Raw genomic sequence first — 24,834 nt, forward strand, 5'->3', positions numbered from 1 at the left:
AAGCACAGTGATTCCACTTTTTCCAACAGTTTTTGTGGCAAAAGCAAATAAATCTGTACAAAGTTGGTGTGCATCGCTGGTCTGAGCTGAAGTACAACACACATGGTCTGGTCCAAGCAAGGCTCCTCAAGGGACAAGATACCACTCAACTTATTTACTTAAATATTGCTTTCTTGACCATATATATCTCACATTCTTTTAATAGACACAGAAAGATCCATGATGTTTGGTCAATAAGCACTGTATCATTGGCATAATTAACATTTGTTATTGTGCTGCAACCCGACATTGGAGGAGGGAATATCCTTCAGATACTGCTTGATGCAAATCTGGAATATAGACATTAAACAACAGGGGTGATAAAATGCATCTTTGTTTCAGCCACTGGTGCTCTGGTATGCTGGGAGATGAGTGCCTCTCATGATCTAGGGGTATTCTCACCCAGGTATTAGTGTGCTGTTCTACCATCAATTGGAGCAAAGACGCATTACTGCTCCAGTTCTGACGTTTGCGTTAAAGCCGTCCCATATCCACTTACATCAACCTCTATAAAATCTGTTAAGCACTCAAACTGCTTAAATTCTTTATTTTGCACTTATGTGCCACTGATATTAGGGCTACTAGAGTTTCTGCCACAGAAATGATGCATTAAAATCCGGTATGAAAAGGCCCTTAGATGCAAGGTTGTTAAACCCTTAAGGACAATTCATCTAACATAATGTTTGCAAACACTTTCTTCTCTTCCAAAGGTATGGTATCTGATCACATTTTACAAGCTGTCATAGTTTGGGAGCAGAAAGCTGAACCAGAAAGTCACATTTGATTTAAAGATTGAAATTGCAAGCCCTTTCGAATTGGGGCCAAGTGTATTTATTGTGTTGGTCATGGAAGTAATGAACCTCTCCACCGTTAGCAACAGACCAAGTTGAGTTTCAACCTTAAGCTTGATGTACTTCTTTCTCTTCCCTAATACAATTCATTAACATATAAAACCTCTCTGTCTGCAGTAATAAGGCAGGGCTTGCTTTATAAATATAGTTTTTCTCTGTTATTACAATTTTTCAGCTATTAGGACCAGCGTCAGCTCCTCGGTTAAGGTGGAGAAGCACCACCCCACTGCTGTCTGACCAGTGACAAAAGGAAAAATTAAATAATAGTAAAACATGTTATTATCATAAAAACTGAGGAGCTGCGGCTGCCTGGCTTTCTTCAGCGAGCTGCGGACCTGCCCCAAAGAGGCCATGATTGGCAGGATGGAGAGCAACAAGCCCAGAGTGGGAGCGATGACTGGACAGACACCGCTAATGGAAAGAATAGACAGTATCTAAATGTGAGACTGGAGGCAGTTACTTCTCACAGAGAGTATAAAGAATGGCAGAGGAAACTAGTGGAAGCAGCAACAGGGCCTGGGTAGTGCCTGGCCTCAGTCAGGCAACACGAAGCAATCACGCGTCCCGTCATGCGTCACCTCACCGCCCCTTTCCCGCCTTCACCTCCTGTGGGTATTGGGTGTTTTCTACACTTGTGTTCTGTAGGGTCGTTGAGATCTGTCATCCAAACTCAGATGGACCACATGACCAGTGCTTAATTCCACGGGTGGGAGCGGCAGAATTTATTATTAATTTCGGGTTACATGAGTAATGCAAGTTACAAAATACCTCCAACTCCACCATGCAGAATAAAAAATTCTGCCCACCCCTAATACTTATCATCTCCCCTCTGTCTTGCAGATGGTGTAGATCTACCAAGCTCAAACATCTAGAACGTGTGGTACAGTCACCTGCAACAGACGATTCTTGAAACAATGTGCACAACAGTCCAGAATTTCTCCCTCACTCACTTCCTTGTTTCTCTGCCAATTCCTACATCAGGGGGCTACCAGCGCAGGTATTTAGTGACATAATGGGTTTTAGATTGGTCTACAACTCTGAAACGTGACAATAGTCTACTCATGCAGCATCCGTTGCCTCCAATGCCTGAATCGTATATCTGTGAGTAGCCTTCCATTCAAGCACTCCTGCTTGATTCTTGGAGGCTTCAAAAGCAAACTGTTTGAACAGACAGAACCCATCAGAACATAAGGGCAGAAGAGAGTATTTAACACCAAGGATGCAGGTGCACACAGTTCTCTGTGAATTAAATAAAGGCATTCAAATTTAATTTATTTTTTCACCACTATCCAATGGATATCTCTTTGTGCGGAAGAATTTGATCTCTCTTGTCAGGTGCTAAATCAGTTGCACTGCAGTACACACTGTAATTATGCCGGGACTTATGACAGCAAGCCTTCGTAGAGGCCATTGTTGTAATTGGTCCATGGCAAAATACAGGCAGCTATGACTTGGGCTTGGTTGGGATTGCTTAGGAAGATTGGGTAGACCTTGTCTAGAATGATGCAGAGCCTTGAAAGTAGGCCTGGGCGGTGAGCTCCGCTTCGTTTGTGGAGTTTACAGAGTTTTTCCCACTCCACGGAGCTCGCAGAGTTCCAAAAAACTCCGCTCTACGTAGCATGCGCAGTCCTCCCAAGACGTACAACGTAGGGGTTTGTGACCGTCGAGGACGGTTGACGGCGAGGAGGAGACCACGGCGAAGGAGGAGGGCAGCCCGGAGACGCCAGAGCAGGTAAGTGTTTATTTCCTACTCTTTAATTGGGCGTGGGTGCAGGGGCTAACTCGGCTCCACCGCGGAGTTGGAATTTTTGCCTGAACTCCACGTTCCCAACGGAGCACGGAGTTGGCAAAGCTCCGAAAACTCTGCTGACGGAGCGGAGTTTGGTGCCCAGCCTTACTGAAGACAAAGTGAGTGGAGTCCCAAACAACGTCCATAAGTACTAGCTGTCACTGTATTCCTGCAACTGATTTTGCCACCTCTGAGGCCAGGGGTCGCACAGGCAGTGCTAGGGGTCACAAGCTGCAAGCTAGGGGTCGTAGCTGCGACATCTGGCATGACAGAAAGTTGTTTCTCTCAGCAAAAATGTATCCAATGTGCAGGTATCAGGATCTTCCCCTCGAGGACGCACAACATTGCTTTGAAGTAAAGATATCACTTATGTGTAGAATTCTGGTCTCATGATTCTCTCAAAATCCGTCTTCCTTTTCCAGGTTTGAAAACGAGATTACTGATTACTATGGTTGCAAAAGTCCTGAAAACAATTCAATGTCACAGGAAGCTGCAAACATATAGAATGCAACATACTTATTCCATTATTAGATTATACGTCCATAACTACATATGTGGTTGTTAATTGCACTTCATGCGACTACATATGTTCTAAGTAGGTTTTAGCACTCCTTAATTAACAATAACACGGTTGCACAAAAAAATAAAAAGCTGAAACTGTATTAACACGCACAGAATGTGATTTTAATTTGGAAAATGCTCCTATCTATACTCAGGGAGACATTATTTTATAAATTGATGTCAAGCGTCAGCTGGCCTTTGCTATATCCTTCACCCTTGCTCTATCCCACAGAGAGTGAAGTTTTGTGAACAAGGCAGGGGCGTCTAGCTATCGCCTATTGAGAGGTAAGTATTTAGAAATTGAAATCAAAGTTTTTCTTGCTGATTTTTTTCTGGCTTAAATTACTCATCAATGGATCACCTGTTCAACGTGAACTCAATTACATGTTTACGGAATCTTTCCATCGTAGTGAATCTTTTCTTTCTGACGTAATCATTTTTTATTAAAAAACCCTTTTAGAAATAGGAAGGGCTTCTTCACTATGAACTTGAATATTTTAAAGGTTTTATAACATCACCATCTGTGGCACGCAGTAGAATAATTCATAACACACACCTACAATGCCACAGGCACATGATTCATTCTTCATCACTGCAAAAGGTAGATGCCTGGATCAATTTACAGCAGCACTCCAAACTGTTACATATGGCTCATTAAAAAAGGAATTGCCTTCATTAATTTTGTGATATGTCATGATGTGAAGGAACACACCATATGAAAAAATCTGGATTTGGTGTGTCGGGGGCTGTGGGGCTTAAGTCTACATAAGTCTCTTGGATTATGGTTTAAATGTCTACCTCTCATGAGTAACTTGTTTAAAACTGTAAATAGAATGTGTGTTTGCTGTACACCAAGTGTTTGGAAATTAGTTGCACATGTATGCAGCACACAGCTTTCATCTTTTCCATTGAGGGTTTGTGTACTTATATCTCATATAATTCTGTGTGCTATATTTAAAGTTTCAAAAATGAAACAAATCTTTGCATTTTACACTTCGACCTTCACCTTCACAGCAATAAAAGCTGTTTACTGGGTGAATCTGGTGTTACTACCAATGTCTAACCACAATGTAATTCCTCCATTTCAACAGGGTGAATCTGGAGAGCCCGGGCTTCCTGGTCTTGCGGTAAGTCAATGAGTTCACTTATCGAATAGGACAGAAGTTTTGCCTCATTTGCACCAATAGCCTGTAATTCAATAGCTTTTAGCTCTAGGGTTGGCAATATCCATTAGAATCGTGTTTCCAAATGGGGTACATTAAACATAAGTATGCAATTAGGTGAGATTCAGATGCGGATTTTGTAACATCCACAGAGAGTCCGTAATCAAGTGAAATTTGCCTTTGGATTTCGTAAGACTCAGAGCTATTCAGTAGTTGCGTAGGATTTATCACTTGATAATCTAACACTAAGAGGGGGTGGGGGGCTGGTGTTCAATGGGAGACCTCTGAACCCATAGGTTCGGATTCTGATCAAAGCTTTGTCACTTGGCTACAACCTCGAAATGTTAACATCTTTGATGTAAAATTTGTAGAAAGCAATTGTACATTTTACAGTCCCAATGACATATTCCACCCCTCTCGCCCATCATATCCTTGATTTCTATAATCTGGGCTTTACGGGGCCCCACATATGCATGGCACCGGGGGCGTGCAATCTGCCTGCTGGAATAAGGTGTTCCCTGTAAATTACTCCTTTTATCAGTGGAACCAGGTCGGCACTGTGTCTAAAAAATAACTTGACAGATATTATCTGGTGAGATTGATATTCAGTACGTTGTTTCACTTTAGAAATCTTTAGACTTATGAAGTTTAGATGGTGATTTTATAACATTCACTGGCAGTCTGCTATCTAGTGTCTGTCTGATTTGCATTCTGTAATATTTGCAGATATTTCATAACTGTGAGGGTTTTGGTTTTTGAGTTTGTAATGTCTGGGTTTCTTCTATACACTGATTGTACTAATGGGCTCCTGGACATCAGTTCCTGCAGCAGGTGTTTAGGCTCTTTATGTATTATATAAGAAGAGGCAAGGAGCTTCAGTCTAGGCACATAATCCTTCAGATGATGTGGAACACCCCTAAGAAAGATTTAGTTAGAATCAAATTATTCTGGAACTTGTTGATGTTCAGCTTTCTGGTCTTAACAGAAGTTCTCAGGCCCAATTTAGAGTGTGGCTAGCAAAAATAGAATTTCCACTGACAAGGGATTTTACAGTCCTGAAATAAAACTGGAAAATTCACTATACATAGACATCTCTGGCATTGCACCATATCAGCAGTAAATCTACTGGCAGGATTTGACCCAAAATGGCTTACTTTGCTAAAGTACAGCTCAATGGACAGAATTTCCATCTAAATCCGGTTTTACCGGTGGTAATTCCATAAATATGAGCTGACCTCAGATTTACCTCTAAGGAAGAGGCACTCTGCAGCTGGTCACATTCCCCATCCAATTGACCTCAGGCAGGGTTTCCCGTAAGGAGGCAGGTTAGTTTTTTTTTTTTTTTACCCTGTTCTGTTAATTCCATTTTGATTGCAGAAATTTCCTGTGAAAAATCTGCACATATCGTGTCAGGTTTCTAGCTCTAGGTATGATGTACATATCATTGTCTTTACAACAGCGTTAAAGCTGCTCAATGGTGAAAATGTTGTTAAGTCATGGAGTTAGCATGATGGAATTCCCACTGACTAGTACAATTCAAAATCTTCAGAAGTTCTACTCTGGACAGGACTTCCACATATTTGGGGTTTCTCAAGGAGGTCGGAACAGTTTCTTCAGTTTTAGAGCTTTTGTAGTTTGATTGACAAATTTGAAACCATTTCTGACTGTGATACACCAGTGGAGGGTTTTCTATTCCATGATCTCGAGATGTTTTATTCTCATAGGAGTAGTGGGATGGAGGGTGGTGTGAAATAATGGTTTCACTGGCGTTTATGTTGAAGCTAGAAGGCCATTCTGAATTTTATGATCATTATTGGTAGGGGAGACAGTATTGCTTGATCCACAGATTTGAAAGGGAAGTTTCATGTTGTATGGAATTTTCATTTCTCAACGGAATTAGTTATCATACATGCAATATTACCCGCCATTTCAACAAAACGAGCTATTTATTTTTTTGATGCATTATCATTCTACATTTTGGAGGTATTCAGCCAATGGTGCTGTATCAGTTTTGACAGTGGAGGTGCCGTCAAGTGAAATCAACTCATAAACAACATAGGCCCTCATTCACGAGAAATTGGCTAAGGGCAGTGCCCCAAGTCTTCTTGCTGTGCTGTCCTACGTCAATGTGAAAGGGCAGAAATGCACCGTATTTATGAAATACGGCACATTCCTGTCCTTTGCCCCTGCTGGTGTGCAATTTTCTGCCTAGCGCCAATCACCGTGGTGCAATGGTGTCTGCGTTGCATGCAGGATTGTTTTTGTGCAGGAAGGGGCACCCTCCAGCTCTAAAACCATCAAGAGAGGCGTATTCCTCTTTCCATGTGTGCTGCAGACTGCAGCACACATGGAAAGAGGAATAAACTAAGAGAAATAAAAATATTTTCCTTGTTACACCTGCTCTGGGTAGACATACAGTTTTGGCGCTGCTTCAGGTTTAGGTGATTAAGTAAATCTGGGCAACTTAAAAATCCATGGGTGTTGCTTGGAAAAACCCACCGCAACACCCACAGAACGTCTCCATGATGCAGAGTAAGGCAACGCAGCGACTTGTGCTGCTTTGCATTACTCCTTTTCTATGAGTCCAAGCAAATCCACGCAAAGTGGCTCTGCTTGACCTCATAGATATGACTGAAAGACTTGCGATGCAAAATAATAAAATTAAAAAGTGACGCTCCGGCAGCCAAGCCCCATAGTGTTGTAAAAAATACAAATCCTATTTAAAGAGCAAGTGTTTTTAATGATGGATTCTTTTTTAGAGCAAGGGGTGGAGCAGTGTGAGGATTATGGAACACATCTTAACAGATATATGTCTAAAATGTGGAGTTTAGGTTATTGCCCTGAAGTCTGCACTTCTATCAGGATTTCAACTTGTGCAAAACTATCGCAGTTTTTCCCAGCACAAAATTGATTTGGCAGAATTTGTATGAGGAAATGCTACAGTAATTTGAGTATTGCATCTCAGAACAGTGGAAAACGTGTTATTACTATGTTATGCCTCATTTAGAGATTTAGAACTCTGAATAGGTGGATAATATGATGCATGATAAACAACAAGCCACATATCAATGTATTGGGGCAGTATTACCTTCTCACAATATGTGGGTCTCATAATGATTCCTCTTGTGCTTCAATGTGACAGTTTTTGAAATCTTTGAAAAGTTCAGTTTGTAAACCAAACACGTATTTATGAACATGTGTAATAGCATGTATGTATGTATGTATGTATGTAGGGAATTTGTAAAGCGCAGGAATCACCCCCACAGGGGTATCTCCGCGCTGACATAGAAAACAGAGCAGACTGGCAAAGATTTCCATAACTCAGACCTTGAATAATTCAGTCTTCAGGAGTTTTCTGAAGCATGTGAAGCTAGAGCATTTTCGAAGCTCCTCTGGTAAGGAATTCCAATATTTAGGGGCCAGTAAGGCAACTGTTTTACCTCCAGTTTGAATTTTCTTAAAGCGCGAGACCGCCAGCAGCCCTTTGTTTTCTGATCTAAGACACCGGTTTGGGCGATACAATTTAAACTTATCTGCCATATAACTCGGGCATTTGCTAAAAACAGCTCTATGGGCAAAGCAGCAGAGTTTAAACTTTATTCTCTGGCGAATAGGAAGCCAATGAAGCGACTTCAGAAGTGGCCCGGAGGTGGTGCGAGGTGGTTTATTAAGGACTAAGAGTGCTGCCACATTTTGAATGATCTGTAATCTGCTAAGAAGGGCCTTATTCGCAGAGGCCAGTAAGGCATTACAATAGTCAAGGCGACCTATAATCAGAGCCTGAACTAGGGTTCTGCATACTTCGAGAGGCAGCCAAATGAACACTCTGCGCAAAAGACTCAGGGTGCGATAACAGGTCCCAACGGTGGTCTTTATTTGATCTTTCATTGATAGCCGTGCATCCAACTGGACTCCTAGATTTTTAGCCACCAAAGTAGGAGAGGGGGCAGGGCCTAGCACCGTCGGCCACCATGCAGGCGACCAGGAGGTAAGTGCAGGACCAAACAACAAGATTTCGGTTTTGGCCGCATTCAACTGCAGGAAATGATCCGTCATCCAGTCAGCTATGGCAGACATGCCTTCAGCAAAATGCTGATCAACTGACTCCATATCCTTATCAAAGGATAGGAGTAATTGAGTATTGTCTGCATAAGAGAATGGCATGAAGCCATACTTTCGGATGACTTTAGCAAGGGGGGCCACGTAGATATTGAATAACGTCTGGCTCAAGCAAGTTCGTGAGTGGAGTGGGCCCAGATTGACAGTTTGCATGTGCTGGTTCAGAAAAAAAACAAGCCATTTAAGCGCCAGCTCCTGCAGACCGGTCTCTGTCAGTCGGAGTATCAATTTCTGATGAGAGACCATGTCAAAGGATGCGGTTAAGTCCAATAGGACCAGCATCACTCCTTTATTGTCATCTAAGGCCATTTTAATATAGTCAGTGACCCCAATGAGGGTTGTCTCCGTTGAGTAGTTAGATCTAAATCCGGACTTTGAAGGGTCAAGGATGCCATTAATCTCAAAGTAATCCATTAACTGCGTGTTAACATGGCTCTCCGCTATCTTACCCATTAAAGGAAAAAGCGAAATGGGACGGTAGTTGGAGAGCACTTCAGCGGACACCTTATCTTTCTTCTTAATGGGTATTACTTGAGCGGCCTTCCAGTCTAAAGGCACACTGCCTTCATATAGTGATGAGTTTAAGATCTCAGCAATGGGGCATACAGAGAAGAGGCTAAAAGGGCAAACTTATGTGCAGGCATAATATCCAAGGGAGATCCAGATTTAGCCTTTTTTGCATGGCTTCCACTTGTGAAACGTCAATATGTTTAAACTGTTTCAGACCATCTCCTGAGTCGAATCTCAGTACTATTTCGGAGTTGACAGGTAGCCCCTGGTCAATTTCTTGGGGAAATTGTTCATAGATCAAATTGATTTTGTCATCAAAATATGTGGCTAGATTGTCACAGAGCCCCTGCGAAGGGATGCTCAACTGTACACATGCAGTAGGATGGGTAAGGGTTTTAAGAATCTTATAAAGGTCTTTTGATGTATTGCCTGCCTGGTCAAGTTTGGTTATAAAATGGTCTTTACGTGCCTTTTTCAGGTTCTTATGATAGTTAGTAAGGGCCAGTTTGAATCTTAATTTATCAGTCTCCAACTGGGATTTACACCAAGACTTTACTAAGTTTTTGCACCAGGATTTTTCACTGCGTAATACATCAGTATACCATTCTTCACTTTTTTTTCCCCTAGTATTGCCAAGCTGGTTTGACATGGGCGCCAGTGTATCAATCATAGGGGTGGGTGGAATTTGCGAAATTCACTTTCGCAAATTATCACGAAAATGTTAAAAATCTCCACAAACACGCGGAAATATCGCGAAGATGCGGAAGTTTTTTTCCCGCCCGTTCGCGGTATTTTCTGCGTGGTCGCGGCTCGCCAACTTACCCATGCGGTTGCTTGCGGGCGCGGCCATCTTGTTTTCACTTGTCTCGCGGTGCATGATCGCGAGAAGAAAGACGTGATCGCGCAACGCATGACGTTACTGCGGGCGCGAACTGTCGCGAGACAGCGCAAATGGCTACCAACAATCCAACATCTCGTGGAGAACGCGACCGGATCGGGAAAACTTGTCGGCGAACGCAGGGATTCAGGTAAGGCGATCGCGCGCACGCGAGAATGTATTATTTCACAGCGCGAGCAAGAAACAAATTATCGCTAAGCTGCGGGATGCGGAAATTTTGACATTTTCGCGCTTTCCGCGGAACGCGAAAATGCCAAACTATCGCAATTTCCGCGAACGGAACGGAATTTTGTCCCAGGCCTAATCAATCACCTCACTTAAGGATGTATTAAAAATCGTAAGTTTTGTGGAGCTATCCATGAACTCGCTAAAAACAGGGGGGGGGGAAAAAATGTTATAGAAAGATTCAGATGTAACCTAATGCCATCGTCTTTGAGGACCTTTCACAGAACGTTCCATCAATAGGGGTCTGCAATTACTCTGAATTTTAAATGGAATCATAAAATGATCTGACCATATTAATAGATAAGCAGGATCAGCAACAATATGAGGGGATGTAGAGAGTATGATATCTAGAGTATGACCCGCTGAGTGTGTAGGCCCAGAATTAATTTTATTTAGGCCTAAAGTGGCCATATTAGCTAGAAAACTCGACGCCTCTAAGTTTTCCTTTTCCTCACAATGGAGATTAAAATCTCCAAGTAGCAGAAATTGCATTGAAGGCAATTATATAAGGACTCATTTTTTCCATTATTTTAAAATTAAAATCTTTTAATAGCCCTGGAGGGTGGTAAACAAGAGCGCCTTTTATAGTTTCTTGGGACGTGACCTCAATTTTGAATATACACATTTCCATTGTGTTATCTTGGAAGGAGTCAATCATTGTGACTTTTGTCGCCTCTTTATATATAATTGCAATCCCTCCCCCCATTTTTCTTACTCTATCCAAGCTAAGGATGCGGTAGTGTTGTGGGAGGGCAAGGGCAATATCAGGCATGGAGCTGGATTTAAGCCATGTTTCGGTAACAAAGCCAAGATCAAAAGAAACAGAACTCAACAAATCCCAGAGTTCGGTTGCATTTGACAGAAACCCTTTCCAGGAGCTAGCCTGTTTTAAGGGATAGGGCCTTGCAAAACTATTGACAGCCAAACCCCTCTCCGTCAAATTTTTCCTATTGGCAATATTGCCTTCTATATCCGACAGAGTAGCAGTACAAGAGAAAAGACAGTGTGGGCAAGCGAAAGGACCTTCCAAATTCGCAACTTTATGAGCAAGGGGGCATGGTGATAGACCTTGTCTCACCTGAAGAAGTTGCGAAGACAAGAAATAATGACTGACACACCGGCAGAGTTCCTGGCACCTGGAGCCGTCCTGGCGCGGACAGGCGCAGATGGGCTTGTCTTCGGCGCGCCAGCGGCGCGCCCGCTGCGCACGTCCACTGCGCGGTCGTGCAGGCATGAGGTTTATATACCCTGCCAGAAGTGCCAGGCCAAAGGGAGGAGCCGCGTCCCTCCACACGATCGGCACCAAAAGCCGTGGTGGACCGGGGAGCGGTATACGGTAAAGTGCAAATGCGGGGTAAGGTTTTCTAAAAAGACATTTACTACGGACCAACACAGTTTTACAAAGAAAATTCAGCAACACATTTAAGATCAATACAAAGATCAATACAAATAATTATTATGTAGAGATACTTTAGCCTTTTTTTTCACACTCTCTTGAACCCCAACAAGAGGGTCACTAGGGTGAAGTTACAAAATGCCGTCAATACTGAGTCAGTGAAAGGAAAAGAAAAGACACGGTATTAAAAAATGATGAGCAGCTGGCTAGGATAAGTCATGTGACATTTGATGTTTCATCATTGAAAAATCATTACATGTATCAAGACAAACATGCAAAGGCTCCTGCTGTTTTTATTTAAAGTGACCGCCTTAAAGTTTATCTGGGGCGGTGCAGTACCTCCAGCACCTCTTTCTCCAGCGCCCCTACCTCCAGCGCCACTACCTCCAGCCCCACTTCAGACCATCATTTTGTGGTGCTTGTTAATTTTCTGGACGCCAATATGAGACATATCAAGATTACATTTAATACATTTTGGGTTACAAATGACCTTGAACGCATTAAGGAACCCAGGGTCAATTGATCAGTCTCCAGAGACATTGGGAAGACTCAGAACAGCCTTGGCGATGCAGTGTTTTCACTGTACATTGTCCCAAAACTCAGACCTAAAGGCAGTGGCACGTCATAGCTATGATATATCAATAGTTCTCAAATAATGTTCATTTCACTCTGCTAAAAGGCAGGAATGAATATCATGTGAGACTGAACAGGAACTAAAGGGTGAAAGCAAGAAGCTGATCCATGGGGAGACATCGCCAGCCATATACCCTCTCCTCTTTTAGGGATGGGACAAGGTTAGTGATATGGCTTGGGCACTGGAATGACCAGGAGCAGTCACCAGTTCTTCATTGGCAAGGCTCGCGACTGAGCACTGCATGCAAGTTATCAACAGCTTTGAAAGTGGACGGTTGACAGGATTGTGCTTACCTATCGTTCAATGTCTTCTTGTTATATTTCAAAAAATGCACATCCTGGGTCATCTTCACAAAAAAAAGTCACAAATTAGCACCTTAAGGCTTGCTACCTCGTATGGACGGAGATTGACGACTTTCTGAACTCTTCAAAAGTTTCCACCTGGAATGCTGCAAAATAGGTTTCCAGGTGGACTTCTGGGGCCCATTCATGAATTCTTCTTATTGCCCATGTGGAGGAGTTTTGCCTGTTGGTCAGTTGTGCCCGCTGAAATGCCTTTGTTAAATGGTACAGTTTGAACCTTTACCCTCGCCAGTTTTGGGGGTGTTCTGTTTTTCTTTCCACTCTGAAAAGAGATTTGCTGTTGGAAGGGGTAGATCTCTGACCATTTCGAAGGTGGGACGAAGTCGGAGAGAAGTTTGAGAATACCAACAAACTTAGGGAGTAACCAAAATTGATGGGGAAAACTCCCACTACTCACCTTTTTGAGCAGGATTTACTTACGTGCACCATTGTTGCGTGATATTACATGAGTAAAAAGATTGCTTGGAGGTGGCCCGAGTCATACTTTACCAAGCAATTGCTGACGGAAGGGACGCAGCTAAGATCACCATAATGTATGGGTTGGATACGACAGACTAACTAGGCAGAGCGGTTTCCTCATCGGTGGCCCTTTGGCACCACGCCTTTATTGAGAACCAATGGCTTTTTGGGGATATCCACGCTCAAGGACATGCTCTTTGATGGGTCCTGTCTGTACAGAGACAAGGTGGGCTTTACGCTAGAGCGATTCAAACATAGCAGAGCTACGGCCAATCCTTGAGCCTTTCCATAGCCACACACCAACCTCAGTTGGCTTTTCATTCCTTTCATGGCCATGGATGTTGCTTCAAGCTGCGTCTATACCGGCCCAGTCACCACGGAACACAAGCTTCTTAGCCTCTGCACACCTGAGGATAAAGTACCCACAGACCTTGTGGGTCAGCCAGCTAGAGATCGGACTACTCCACCCGCCCCTGGCAGTCGCAGCCTCCAAGCGTTTTTAGTTTGCCTTTTGACCATCATGTGAATCCAGTGGGTGGAAGGTTATGTGTGGCAGGTTACACCACCACCTGCACCACTGAAGGTCGCTAACTTCTGACCGCTGGGTTCTCCCGATTATCTGAAAGGGCTACTCCCTCCCTTTCATGACTACCCTTCCACCCATGCCACCCACTTACAACAGGCTGCTGGAGGACCAAATATCTTGGCTCCACCAGGAAGTCTCTGTTCTCTTGGCCAAGGAAACCATAAAGAAGGTGCCGGCATCAGAAGTAGGTTGTGGTTGTTATTCCCGCTATTTTTTGGTGCTCAAAAAGGAAGGAGGTCTTCATCCTATCCTAGACCTGCACCCTCTCAATTTCTTCCTTATAAAGGAGAAATTCAGAATACTCTCATTTGCTCATGTCCTGTCTGCCCGAGAGACTGGATGGTAGCATAGAACTTGCAGGACACATGCTTCTACATTCTCATCCTTTCTGCCTACAGATGTTACCTGCAGTTCATGGTAGGCCATAAACACTTTCAGTTTCCCGTACTCCCCTCTGGCCTTGCTAGCACCCCTTGGGTGGTCACCAAGGGGATGGCGGTGGTTGCAGCTTATCTGCAGAGATCAGGGTTGCTAGTCTTCCCTTATTTAGACACCTGACTGTTAAAGGCAGGTTCGCCCAGGCAATCGTCTCCCACCTCCAGACTACGTTGGACCTCCTGCACTTGCTGGGCCTCACTATCCATCTGTCTTTACAATCCAGTTACTACCTTGACTGCAACATTACCACACATTCCTTTACCATGGAAGTCATTACAATGATTTGCTTTAGAAGGCATGTTGGACTGGTGTTCGATTTTAAGTCCGACACCCTACCTACTGTTGCGTAGACTGAAGTTGGAATAGTAAATTATACTATTCCAAAGTCCAGCGCCCCCTAAGACAAAGCATTGTAGCAACTTGCGTAGTAAAGGAACACGTGGCAACATCACAGTCGGGGTAGAGACTGTGTTGTAAAGGCATGTGTGGTAAATGCATGCAGCGTTCCGTCATACATTCCACACCTGATCCCTGTGGAGAGGTGTGGCTCACTAGGGTGGAGAGGTGTGGCTCACTAGGTAGAGGCGGCAGACCCGTAAGCAGAGAATCGGCCATGGACCAGGGTTCAATTCCCGACGCGGCAGGGTCGTGGACCAGGGTCAAAATGGACTTGATAATTCTCGCCTCGGTACCTACTCTAACCAGGAACACACTCGGCAACTCTGGGCATTAAGCTTGCCTCATCTCTACAACGGCCCCCCACAGACGCCGGGGATGCCTGGTTTCACCTTGGAGATACCCAGAAAGGGACCATCTCACAGGGATAGCCAGGACGGGTTCCCCAGCGGTCCACAGCGCCGGGACGCCCCCGTTGGTGGGCAGCTGTGCGCTTTACAAGCTTACAACATTTACATTCTAGGTTCCTGAACAGTGAGTCCAGGATATTCAGGCAATGATACTGATATTTCAGTCTCTATCCTGTGTTTCGGAGAGACCGATTCTGAGTCTGCTAGGCCTCATGGCCCCCTGCATCCTGCTAGTAATGCATGCCCATTGACATATGCAGGCTCCACAATTGTACCTGAAGTTCCAGTGGGCACAGCATCAGGGGAATCTTTCCGACATGGTCCAGATCTTGGAGGGCATTGAAAAACATCAGCAGTAGTGGCTTAAGAACTTTTATCGGGTCAAGGGCAGACTCCTCTCCCTACCCAGACCAGATCTGACAGTAGCGACAGATGCATCACTCCTGGGAAGAGGCTGCCATCTGGGAGATGTGGAAATCAGAAGGACTCCGGTCTTCAGCGTACTCTACATCAACCTGTTGGAGGTCCATGCGATCCGATTGGCATAGAAGGCCTTTCTACCCTACATCAAGGAAAGGCTAGTGCAGGTGGGACACCACCACTGCAATGTGGTACTGCAACTAACAGAGCTGGGTCGGGTTGTGGACTCTCTGTTAAGAGGTCCTGTGTCTCTGGACATGGCTGGAATGTCAGGCCATTTCCCTGGTGGTTCAACGCCTGGCGGGCTCACTGAATGTGAGATCGGACTAACTCAGTCGCAGATGCCTAGCGGATCACAAGTGATATCTCTAACCGGAGGTGGTGTGAAGTCTTTTTCAGCAGTAGGGAGAGACTTCGTTAGATCTGTTTGCCACCACTTAGAACGCGCAAAGTCAGCACTGCTGTGCACTGGAGTTTCCAAGGTGGCTCTCACTATGAGACAATTTTCATCTTGAGTAGAGCTCCGGCCTATTGTATGTATTTCTGCCAATACAACTCCTGCCCAGAGTTCTAAAGAAGATCAGGAACATCTTGGACCCAAGTCATCCTTGTGGCTTTGGACTGGGCTCGGTATTCCGGGCTGTTGAGCATGTCCATCGGTCCTCCGATGAGGCTGCCCCTTCGGGGGATCTCCTGTAGCAGCAACAGTGGAGGGTTCTCCACCTGAACCTGTCAATGCTCAACCTTCATGCGTGGAGATTGAGCGGTGACAGTTGACAGCTTTTTACCTTCCGCCCGAAGCCTGTGATGTTATTTTGGCAATTCTGTGTCCCACCACCAAAATGGTATACACCGGCCATTGGAGCTAGTTTGTGGCATGGTGTACAGTCAAGAAGGTTGACCCCGTATCTGCACCCCTTTTGAAAGTTCTTTTGTTCATCCTTACCACTGCACAGCAGGGCTCTGCATTGGGCATGTTGAAGGGTTATTTGTTTGCTATCTCTGATTTCCTGCGGCTGCCAGATCAGCCTTACCTTTTCAAGTCCCCTATTGAAAATAGGCTCCTTAAAGGACTGCAAACACATGCATCCATCTTCTGCCTTCGTTATGCCTTAATGAGGCCTTAATTTGGTTCTTACCTTTCTGATATGCTCTTCCCCTTGAGCCGCTTCATACCTTTCCTCTTTGGCATCTCACCATCAAGACAGACTTTCTGGTGGCAATAGCTTCTGCCTGGAGGATCAGTGAACTGCCTCCATATATCACTTTCTTCCCCAGAAAAACTGGCCCTTCAGACTTGAGCATCCTTCTTGCGAAAGTTAGTCTCCCTGTTTCATGTAGCCCAGTCCATCACTTTATCTGCATTTATGCTCTTCCTCACTCCTCTAACATTAGCGGCTGGTGTTGTCGAAGAGTGGTGAGTCAGGGGGAGGGAGGGGTCGGGGGATGACGGACAACAAATGACAGGCAGGTACAGGCTCCCAGACTCCACTGTAGCCAATCATGACATTGCTTTCATGGTGCTGGCAGCATGAGAGCAGCGTCAGTTTTGGCCTTAGCACTCTGAATGTCTTCTCCCAGTGAGACTGGGAGCCTGTGCCTTATGTCTCCAACTCAGCAACGCAGCTTGGGTCGGAGACCGCTTCAGTGCGCATGACGGTTTGGCCTGCCTGAGGCGGCTGGCCAAAGCGTCATGCGCACTGATCCCAGTGAACATACCACTCCTCCTGCAGCCTGTCATTCTCATGGCCCCACCCCCAAAGACTCAGCAGGAACGAAAAAATAAATCAATTAAAAAATGTGTTTATTACCGTTTTTTTGTGTGTCCTTTTCTGTCATTTTGAGACAGCTAGCAGGGGGGGGCGATGCGCCCCAGACATAGCGGAGTCGCCCCTGATGCCTTCTAAGGAACAGGAGATACTCCACCAGTTGAACCGAAAAAGAGCATTGTTGTTCTACCTGTTCTATCTGTTCTCGGTGGACAATCAACTCTTTATGGGGTATGGTGGAGTCAAGAAATGGAAGGCCACGCAGAAACAACCCATTTCCCCATAGATTATGCTCTACATTTAGATCTGCTATGCATTGGCCAAGAAGCAGTCACTGGAGGGATTTCATGCTCATTCCACCAGAGCAAAAGCTGTGACCACTGCTTTGCTACACACATTTACCAAGCACTACTGCCTAGACAGTCATATCCATAGGGATGGGCACTTTGCCCGTTTGGTCCTGCACATGACTTTCTGGTCTAAATCAGGTTTGCAGACCCTCCTCCATGGAGGTATTGCTTGGGTATCTATTCTAATGTAAGGAATCTACGACTAGAAATCTCTATCAGATGAACAAGTTACTTACCTTCAGTAGCGCCTTATTTGGTGGAGACTCTATCTAGCGGCAGATTCCTTAATGGCTCACCCATTTTCCACTCTGTCAACAGAGTTTTAGGAACAGAGTTGGTCCCTTTTCAAGCCACACACCAGTGGTCAGTGTTCTTCACGGCTCTGCGCTTCTGGTGTGGAAAGTCAAAGAAAGAAACTGACATCAGCCCGCTCGGGTGGCACCTATATAGGCACCATGCACGTCACTTCCAGCGCAGATGACACCATGCAGAGACGAACAATGCCACCTACCAGAACGCAGGGTACTGCTCATTAAATAGTTCTAGATCTAGTCTAATGCCTGGATACAAACCTATGGTAAGGAATTTGCAGCTAGATAGAGTCTCTACCAGATAAGGTATGAAAGAACGTATGTACCATGTTCCTAGATGCCTATAAAGAAGAAGAATATCAATAAAAGGGCAGAGCCAAAACTCAAGGGCCAACCTTTTTATTGGACCTTAACGAAATACGAAGTGCACTGCAGTAGCATTTGACTCATAGAGTAGCATGGCACAGCTGTGCAAGGCACTTAGGAAGATAGTGTGGGAAGAAACTCAGAACTCCTCAAAGCAAACACACTAACTAAATCAATGCTGAGCCATTGCATTCATTTATAAAAAAGTAAAAGAATTTCAATTCAGAATCAGCTAAATGGTGAGCATAAACTTACAGATGTACATAATGGAAACCAGCTCTGCCTGGACCCTACTGAACTAGTGGGGAGTGTAAAGTCTCTCAATGTTAAAAAAAAACATTAAAGGTGCTTTCTGTGGTTTTTGTAATGGATTTCTCAAGATAAAACCTCTTCCCCTTGTATTTGTCAGATTTTCCATTTAAAAGGCCTTCCAATTGGAGCGCATGCATTTCGCTTGTGAGACACTGTTGGTAAGAAAAAGGGCTTGAAGCCTGCCCATTTCTTAGCTTGTGTGGCACTCTTCTTTACAACTTCCTAATTCGTCCAGGCAGACCTAATATAATTTCCGTTCCTCTCTGTGGAGCTGGGGCCAAGCACTGATTGATTCACCTTAATCAGTTCCCGTCCGCTGCTCCCAACATGATTGAGGTACTAATTTGTTCTGTTTAAGTTCTAGTGCCCTGCAAACAGAAGGCGTGTGACTGGCAAAAACACGCCCGACAGGACAAACAAAATTGCAAAGATTTATTTTCTATAGTTAACCTTTATTGATTTTGCCAAGTCTTCTTTTCTCACTTTGCACTCATGTTACTTTTGCTTTTGCTCGTGGCCACTGTTATCAAAAGATGAGGATTATATTCTGCCGAGTGGTGGCGATTACGACGGACAATATCGATGGGAAATTAATTATTTATTTAATTTTCCCTCTGCATCGTCCCTCGAAATCCCCCCCCCCCCAACCTGGCCCCACCGCTGTTACCTGCATGGATCGCGGCTGCATTTGCCCCATTCCAATCCTCAACAATCTGCCCCACTCCAATCCAAAACGATCTTTCCCTCTCCAGTCCAAAGCAATCTGCCCCACTCCAATCCAAACAATCTGCCCCACTCCAAAACAATCTGCCCCACTCCAATCCAAAGCAATCTGCCCTACTCCAATCCAAAACAATCTACCCCACCCCAATCTAAAACAATCGGTCCCACTCCAATCCAAAACAAGCTGCCCCACTCTAATCTAAAACAATCTGCTCCACTTAAATCTGCCCCACTCCAATCCAAAAGAGTGTGACCCACTCCAATCCAACACAATCTGCCCCACTCCAATCCAAAACAATCTGCCCCATTCCAATCCAACACAATCTGCCCCAATCCAATCCGCCCCCACCAATCCAAACCAATCTGCCCCAATCTAATCCGCTCACTCCAATCTGCCCCACTCCTATCTAAAACAATCTGTCCACTCCAATCAGCCCTACTCCAGTCTGCCCCGCTCCAGTCTGCCATACTCCAATCCAAAACAGTCTGACCCACTCTAATCCACCCCACTCCAATCTAAAACAATCTGCCCCACTCAAATCTGCCCCACCCCAATCCAAAAGAGTGTGACGCACTCCAATCCACAACAATCTGCCCCACTCTGATTCAAAACAATCTGCCCAAACCAAATCTGCCCCATTCTAATCCAAAACAATCTGCCCCAGTCAATCTAAAACAATCTGCCTCGTTCCAGCCTAAAACAGTCTTCCCTAATCAAATCCCAAACCATCCACCACACTCCAATCTGCCCCACTCAATCCAATACAATTTGCCCCACTCCGATTCAAAACAATCTGCCCAAGCCAAATCTGCCCCATTCGAATCCAAAACAATCTGCCCCACTCCTATCAGACCCACACCAATCTAATACAATTGGCCTCCGCTCCAATCTGCCCAACTTCAACCTGCCCCACTCCAACCCAAAACAATCCGCACCACTCCAATCCAAAACAATCTGCCTGACTCCAATCCGCACCACTCCAATCCACCCCACTCCAATACAATCAACCTCACCCCAATCTATCTCACCACAATCTAATCCACCCCCTCCAATCCAATCCACCCCAATACAGCCAAATCCTCTAAACCCCACTCTACTCCATTCCACCCTACCCCACCCTTATCCAACCCACCTCATGTCAATCCATCCTACCCCAATCCAGTTCACCCCACCCCAATCCAATCTGCCTCAATCCAATCCACCCCAATTAAATCCACCCTTCTCAATTCAATCTACCTCATTACAGTTCAATTCACCCCACTGCAATCCAATCTACTCCACTCCAGTCCACCCCACTGCACGCCAATCCATTTCACCCCACTCCATTCCTCCCACTCCAGTCCACCTCACTCCAGTCTACCACACTCCAGTCCAAGCCACCCCACTCCAAAGCACCCCACTTCAATCCACCCGACCCCACCTCATTTCATTCCACCCCACTGCAATCCAATCTACTCATCTCAAATCCACCCCACGCTAATGTAATTCACCCCACTCCATTCTATCCCGCTCTAGTCCACCCCACTCCACTCCACCCCAATCCACCACACCCCACTCCAGTCGACCCCACTCCAATCCACCCTTCTCACCTCATTTCAATCCACCCCACTCCAATCTGATCCACCACACCTGGTCCAATTTATTTCAATCCACCCACTCCACTGCAGTCCAATCCACTCCACTTTATTTCAATCCACTCCAGTCTACCTCAATCCATTCCACCCCACTCCAGTTCAGTCCACCCCACTCGATCCAATCTACCCAGCCCACCGCACTCCAATCCACCCCCTACAGTCCAATCCACCCCTCCACTCCACTCTAATTCACCCCACTCCAAACCACCCTACTCTAATCCAATCCACCCCACCCCAACCCAACCCACATCAATCCAATCCACCCCACCCCACCTCCAACCAATCTAATTCACCCCACTCCAACCCACCCTCATCCAGTCCACCCACTCCAATCCACCTTACTCCACTCAATCCAACTAGCACTACCCCAATCCAGTCAACCCCAATCTACTCCAGTCCAATCCACTACCTCAATTCACTCCAACCTACTCCACCATATTCCACCCTATCCCACTCTATGCCATTCTACTCTGTGCCACTCTACGACACTGCACTCTATGACACTGCACTCTATGACACTCTCTACCACTGAACCACGGAACTCTACTCTCCTCTAATCAACTCTACTCCACTCTACTCCCCCTACTTCACTCTTCAACACTCTACTCCAACAAATTCAGTCTACGACACTCCACTCCCCCCACTCCACTCTAGGACACTCCACACCACCAACTTTTAGCCAAGCTTACCAGCAGCCACATTGGTGTAAAACATGGCAAATCCGCATTGCCAAAGCCAATAGCTCTTGTATAGGCAAGACCTATTGGCTTTGCCAATGCTTGTTGTTCTTTTTTTTTTATATATATATGCATGTGATCTGCAGACCGCTGAGGCGGCCTCTAGCCAGTGGCGTAGGAAGGCGGGTGCGGTGGGTGAGGGCCGCCCCTGGTGTCATCATTGAGGGGGATGACAAAATGGCAAAAAATATGTGCTTTGAACACATATTTTTCCCATTTTGTCAAGCCGGGGGTGACAAAAAATCACGGAGGGGGGTGATAAAATGGCAAAAATATGTATTTTAAATACATATTTATGCCATTTTGTGAAGCTTGGGGTGACAAGAAATGTTCTGCACCGGGTACCGCCTGATCCTGCTACGCCACTGCCTCTAGCCAGTCCTAAAAAATGCTTTCAGATTTAATACAATTGGCTATTTGCATCGCGTCAGTGTGGCACATTACTACTAAAATAATGTGACTTTGCTTTGAAATAATGTCAACGTTCTAAAAGATAGGCTGCTTACAAAAACAACATGAATGACGATTGTCCACGGAGTGCGCATTGAGTCATAGCTATTTTTGTGCATTCTTTTCAAGATCACGTCAGTAATTGCCTTTGAACAGCACTCTCTGTTTAACGCAGGTCTCTCGTCGTCCCTTAAATCTCAGGGGAGAGATTAAGGTGCCATTAAGTTGCTTTTTGGCGACTATCCAGCCCCTATACTGAGCACAATGAAATTTCTCAAGATTTCCTGCTGAAAAATAAAATTATCCTTGGCTTTGCTGAACATAAAAAGTTAAGAATTTCCAAAGTTTCTGTCGTAGCAGAAAATATTCAGTCTGTGAGTAAAGCAGCTAGTAAGATAACATGTTGACAATCTTGTGTAAGAATGTGGCCTAAGGGCTAAAGCTATTGACTTTGTAGCTGGGGAACCAGGTTCGAGCCTCGGTGTCGGCTCAACATCCTGTGATTCTGGGCAAATCTCTTAATCTCCCTGTAAACAAAGAAAAAGTGTAAAAGTCCATCAGGGTAGGTTCGCTAATACTTTAAGAAAAAAATATTTTCAACGTAACAGAAAGGAGATTCTGGCTGCCCTGAATTTTTTGTGGAAACACTTCCCCGAATTTGAGCTTCCTGCAGGAAAAATCCTCGATGTGCTATTAACAAAACAACCAAGATGAGTTCTTATGCAGGCAGATGTGGAGTTTCTGTTTTGTATGAGTGCAGAGGCTCTTCTGACATGAATATAGACATGCACATAAAGCAAAATATTTAAATTCTATGTCAGTAACCAAATTAATAAGATAATGCATGTCTATAAATGGAGGGAAACATCTTCATTTTTCCTCCACAGTAATCCAGGCTGGCATGTTCATTGCATGATGTGCATCCATGCAAACTTTTCAAGGACATTGCCAGGTCTCATCAATGAGTTATTACTTGAGTCCTATGGCACAGTGGAGTGTGCACGGGACTTATGTCTAGGCATACTTGTTGCACTTACGGCGCAAACTGAAACAACAATGATGCGATTGATGGGAAGTTTGAATTAATCTCAGCCACTGGCAATCACTTGTCCGTCCAGTCCAATAATTTTCACCCACAATGCCACTGTAGACAAAGGCCTGCCTTCTACAAATCAGTAACGACCATGCTTCTCATGAGAACAGTCAGTTTAAAATGCCAGATAATGCCCACTCCAGAAAGAACCACAAGCAACCTCAGACCGGTTTTGATCTTCTTAGGTCTCATCAGCGAGGTATTGCTTGAGTCCTGTGGCACAGTGAGCCTGGGACCCACGTCTGGGCATATCTGTTGCACTTAGGGAATATACTGCAACACCAATAAGGTGATGGATGGAATGCTTGAAATAATCTCAGTCACTGGCAATCACATGGGTCCGTATAGGTTTTCCCCCATCATGCCACTCCATTCTGAACTGCCAGGCACGACTGACGAGCCCCAATCAGGGCAAAACTAGTCTTGAGATGATTGTACTCTGGTTCAAGAAAGAACTGGCCTGGCAGTTTGGGCTTGACTGATCACACTGGAGCAGGGTATAGACTGATTTGCCTCTGGGTGTGTCCAAACTGAGGTGGCATGTTGTGCAAAATAATGATGGACAAGGATACTCCAAGACAGAATCAATGCCAATGCACACAACAGCAAAGAACTCTTCGCCATCGTCAAGTAGTTCGGCAGGCCCAACAAGGAGATCACACACATCCCACCCTCCCAAGACCTTTGCAACAAACTCAACACCTTCTTCCACCCCAAGATCAGGCAAATCTATGACAGCTTTGACACCCAAGACCCTGCCTCAGCACCCGTCACCACCCCACGCAACCACGCCGTACCCCAACAGATCCTGCTCAACTTGACTCCTCTCACCACAGACAACACACTCAAGACCATGAACAACATCCACTCCGGAGCCCCATCGGACCCCTACCCATATCACATCTCCCATAGAGCAGCCACCTCCATCACCCCAGAGCTTCATCAAAACTACCAACTTCCCCGATGACTGGAAACCTGCCGAGATCAACCTCCTGCTGAAGAAGCCATCCGCCTACCCGACAGACCTCAAGAATTTCAGAACCATCTCCCTCCTCCCCTTCCCAGCCAAGGTCATCGAGAAAGCCTTCAATGCCCAACTCTCCAAGTTCATCGAAGATATCCACGTTCTTGACATCTCTCAATTTGACTTCCGAAGTAACAACATGCACCAAGACTGCACTCCTCGCCGCCACCGACAACATCCGCTCCCTCCTTGACCATGGCAAAACCGCAGCCCTCATCCTCCTGAACCTCTCAGCTGCCTTCAATACTGTCTACCACAGCACCCTAATCATTAGACTCCATGACACTGGCATGTTATGTTATGTTATTCTGAATTTATTAAGCGCACGGGCACCCGGAGGTTTCATGGCGCTGATAGTGAGGAAAGAGTGAAAAACAGTTAACCTATCCCGAAGCTTGCTTGAATAGCCAGGTCTTCAAGGCTCCCCGGAACTCCATAAGATTGGTACATTTCCTGAGCGACGGGGAAAGAATTCCACACCTTTGGGGCAAGAAAAGCAAATCGACACCCGCCTTGACGCTTCCGTTTGAAGGAGGGTAAAGTGAGAAGGGACTGATGAGCAGAGCGAAGATTGCGGGTAGGCTCATGTTTAATTATTAGGTTGTTAATGAACATGGGACTTTTCCCGTGAAGAGCCTTAAATGCCAAACATCCTACTTTAAATATTACCCATTGGGCTATGGGTAGCCAGTGAAGAGTGGCCAGCAATGGTTTTGCCGAACTCCCACCACGGTTCTTGAAGATTAATCTGGCCGCTTGATTTTGCACAGTTTGCAAGCGTTTAAACAAGAACAGGGGGAGGCCTAAA

At 45.2% G+C, this 24,834-nt stretch overlaps 1 protein-coding gene across 1 annotated transcript in view; it reads left to right on the forward strand.

Annotated features, from left to right (window-relative positions):
- Positions 1-24,834, forward strand: part of LOC146855703 (uncharacterized) — a 1,104,791-nt gene that overhangs the window by 881,150 nt on the left and 198,807 nt on the right. Inside the window, exon 89 of the mRNA XM_085653597.1 lies at positions 4,332-4,367. Within this exon, the coding sequence (XP_085509723.1) occupies positions 4,332-4,367 (36 nt within the window). The remainder of the gene's footprint in view (positions 1-4,331; positions 4,368-24,834) is intronic.

Source organism: Triturus cristatus, chromosome 4_1, assembly GCF_964204655.1.
Source record: "Triturus cristatus chromosome 4_1, aTriCri1.1, whole genome shotgun sequence".
Taxonomy (NCBI): Eukaryota; Metazoa; Chordata; class Amphibia; order Caudata; family Salamandridae; genus Triturus; species Triturus cristatus.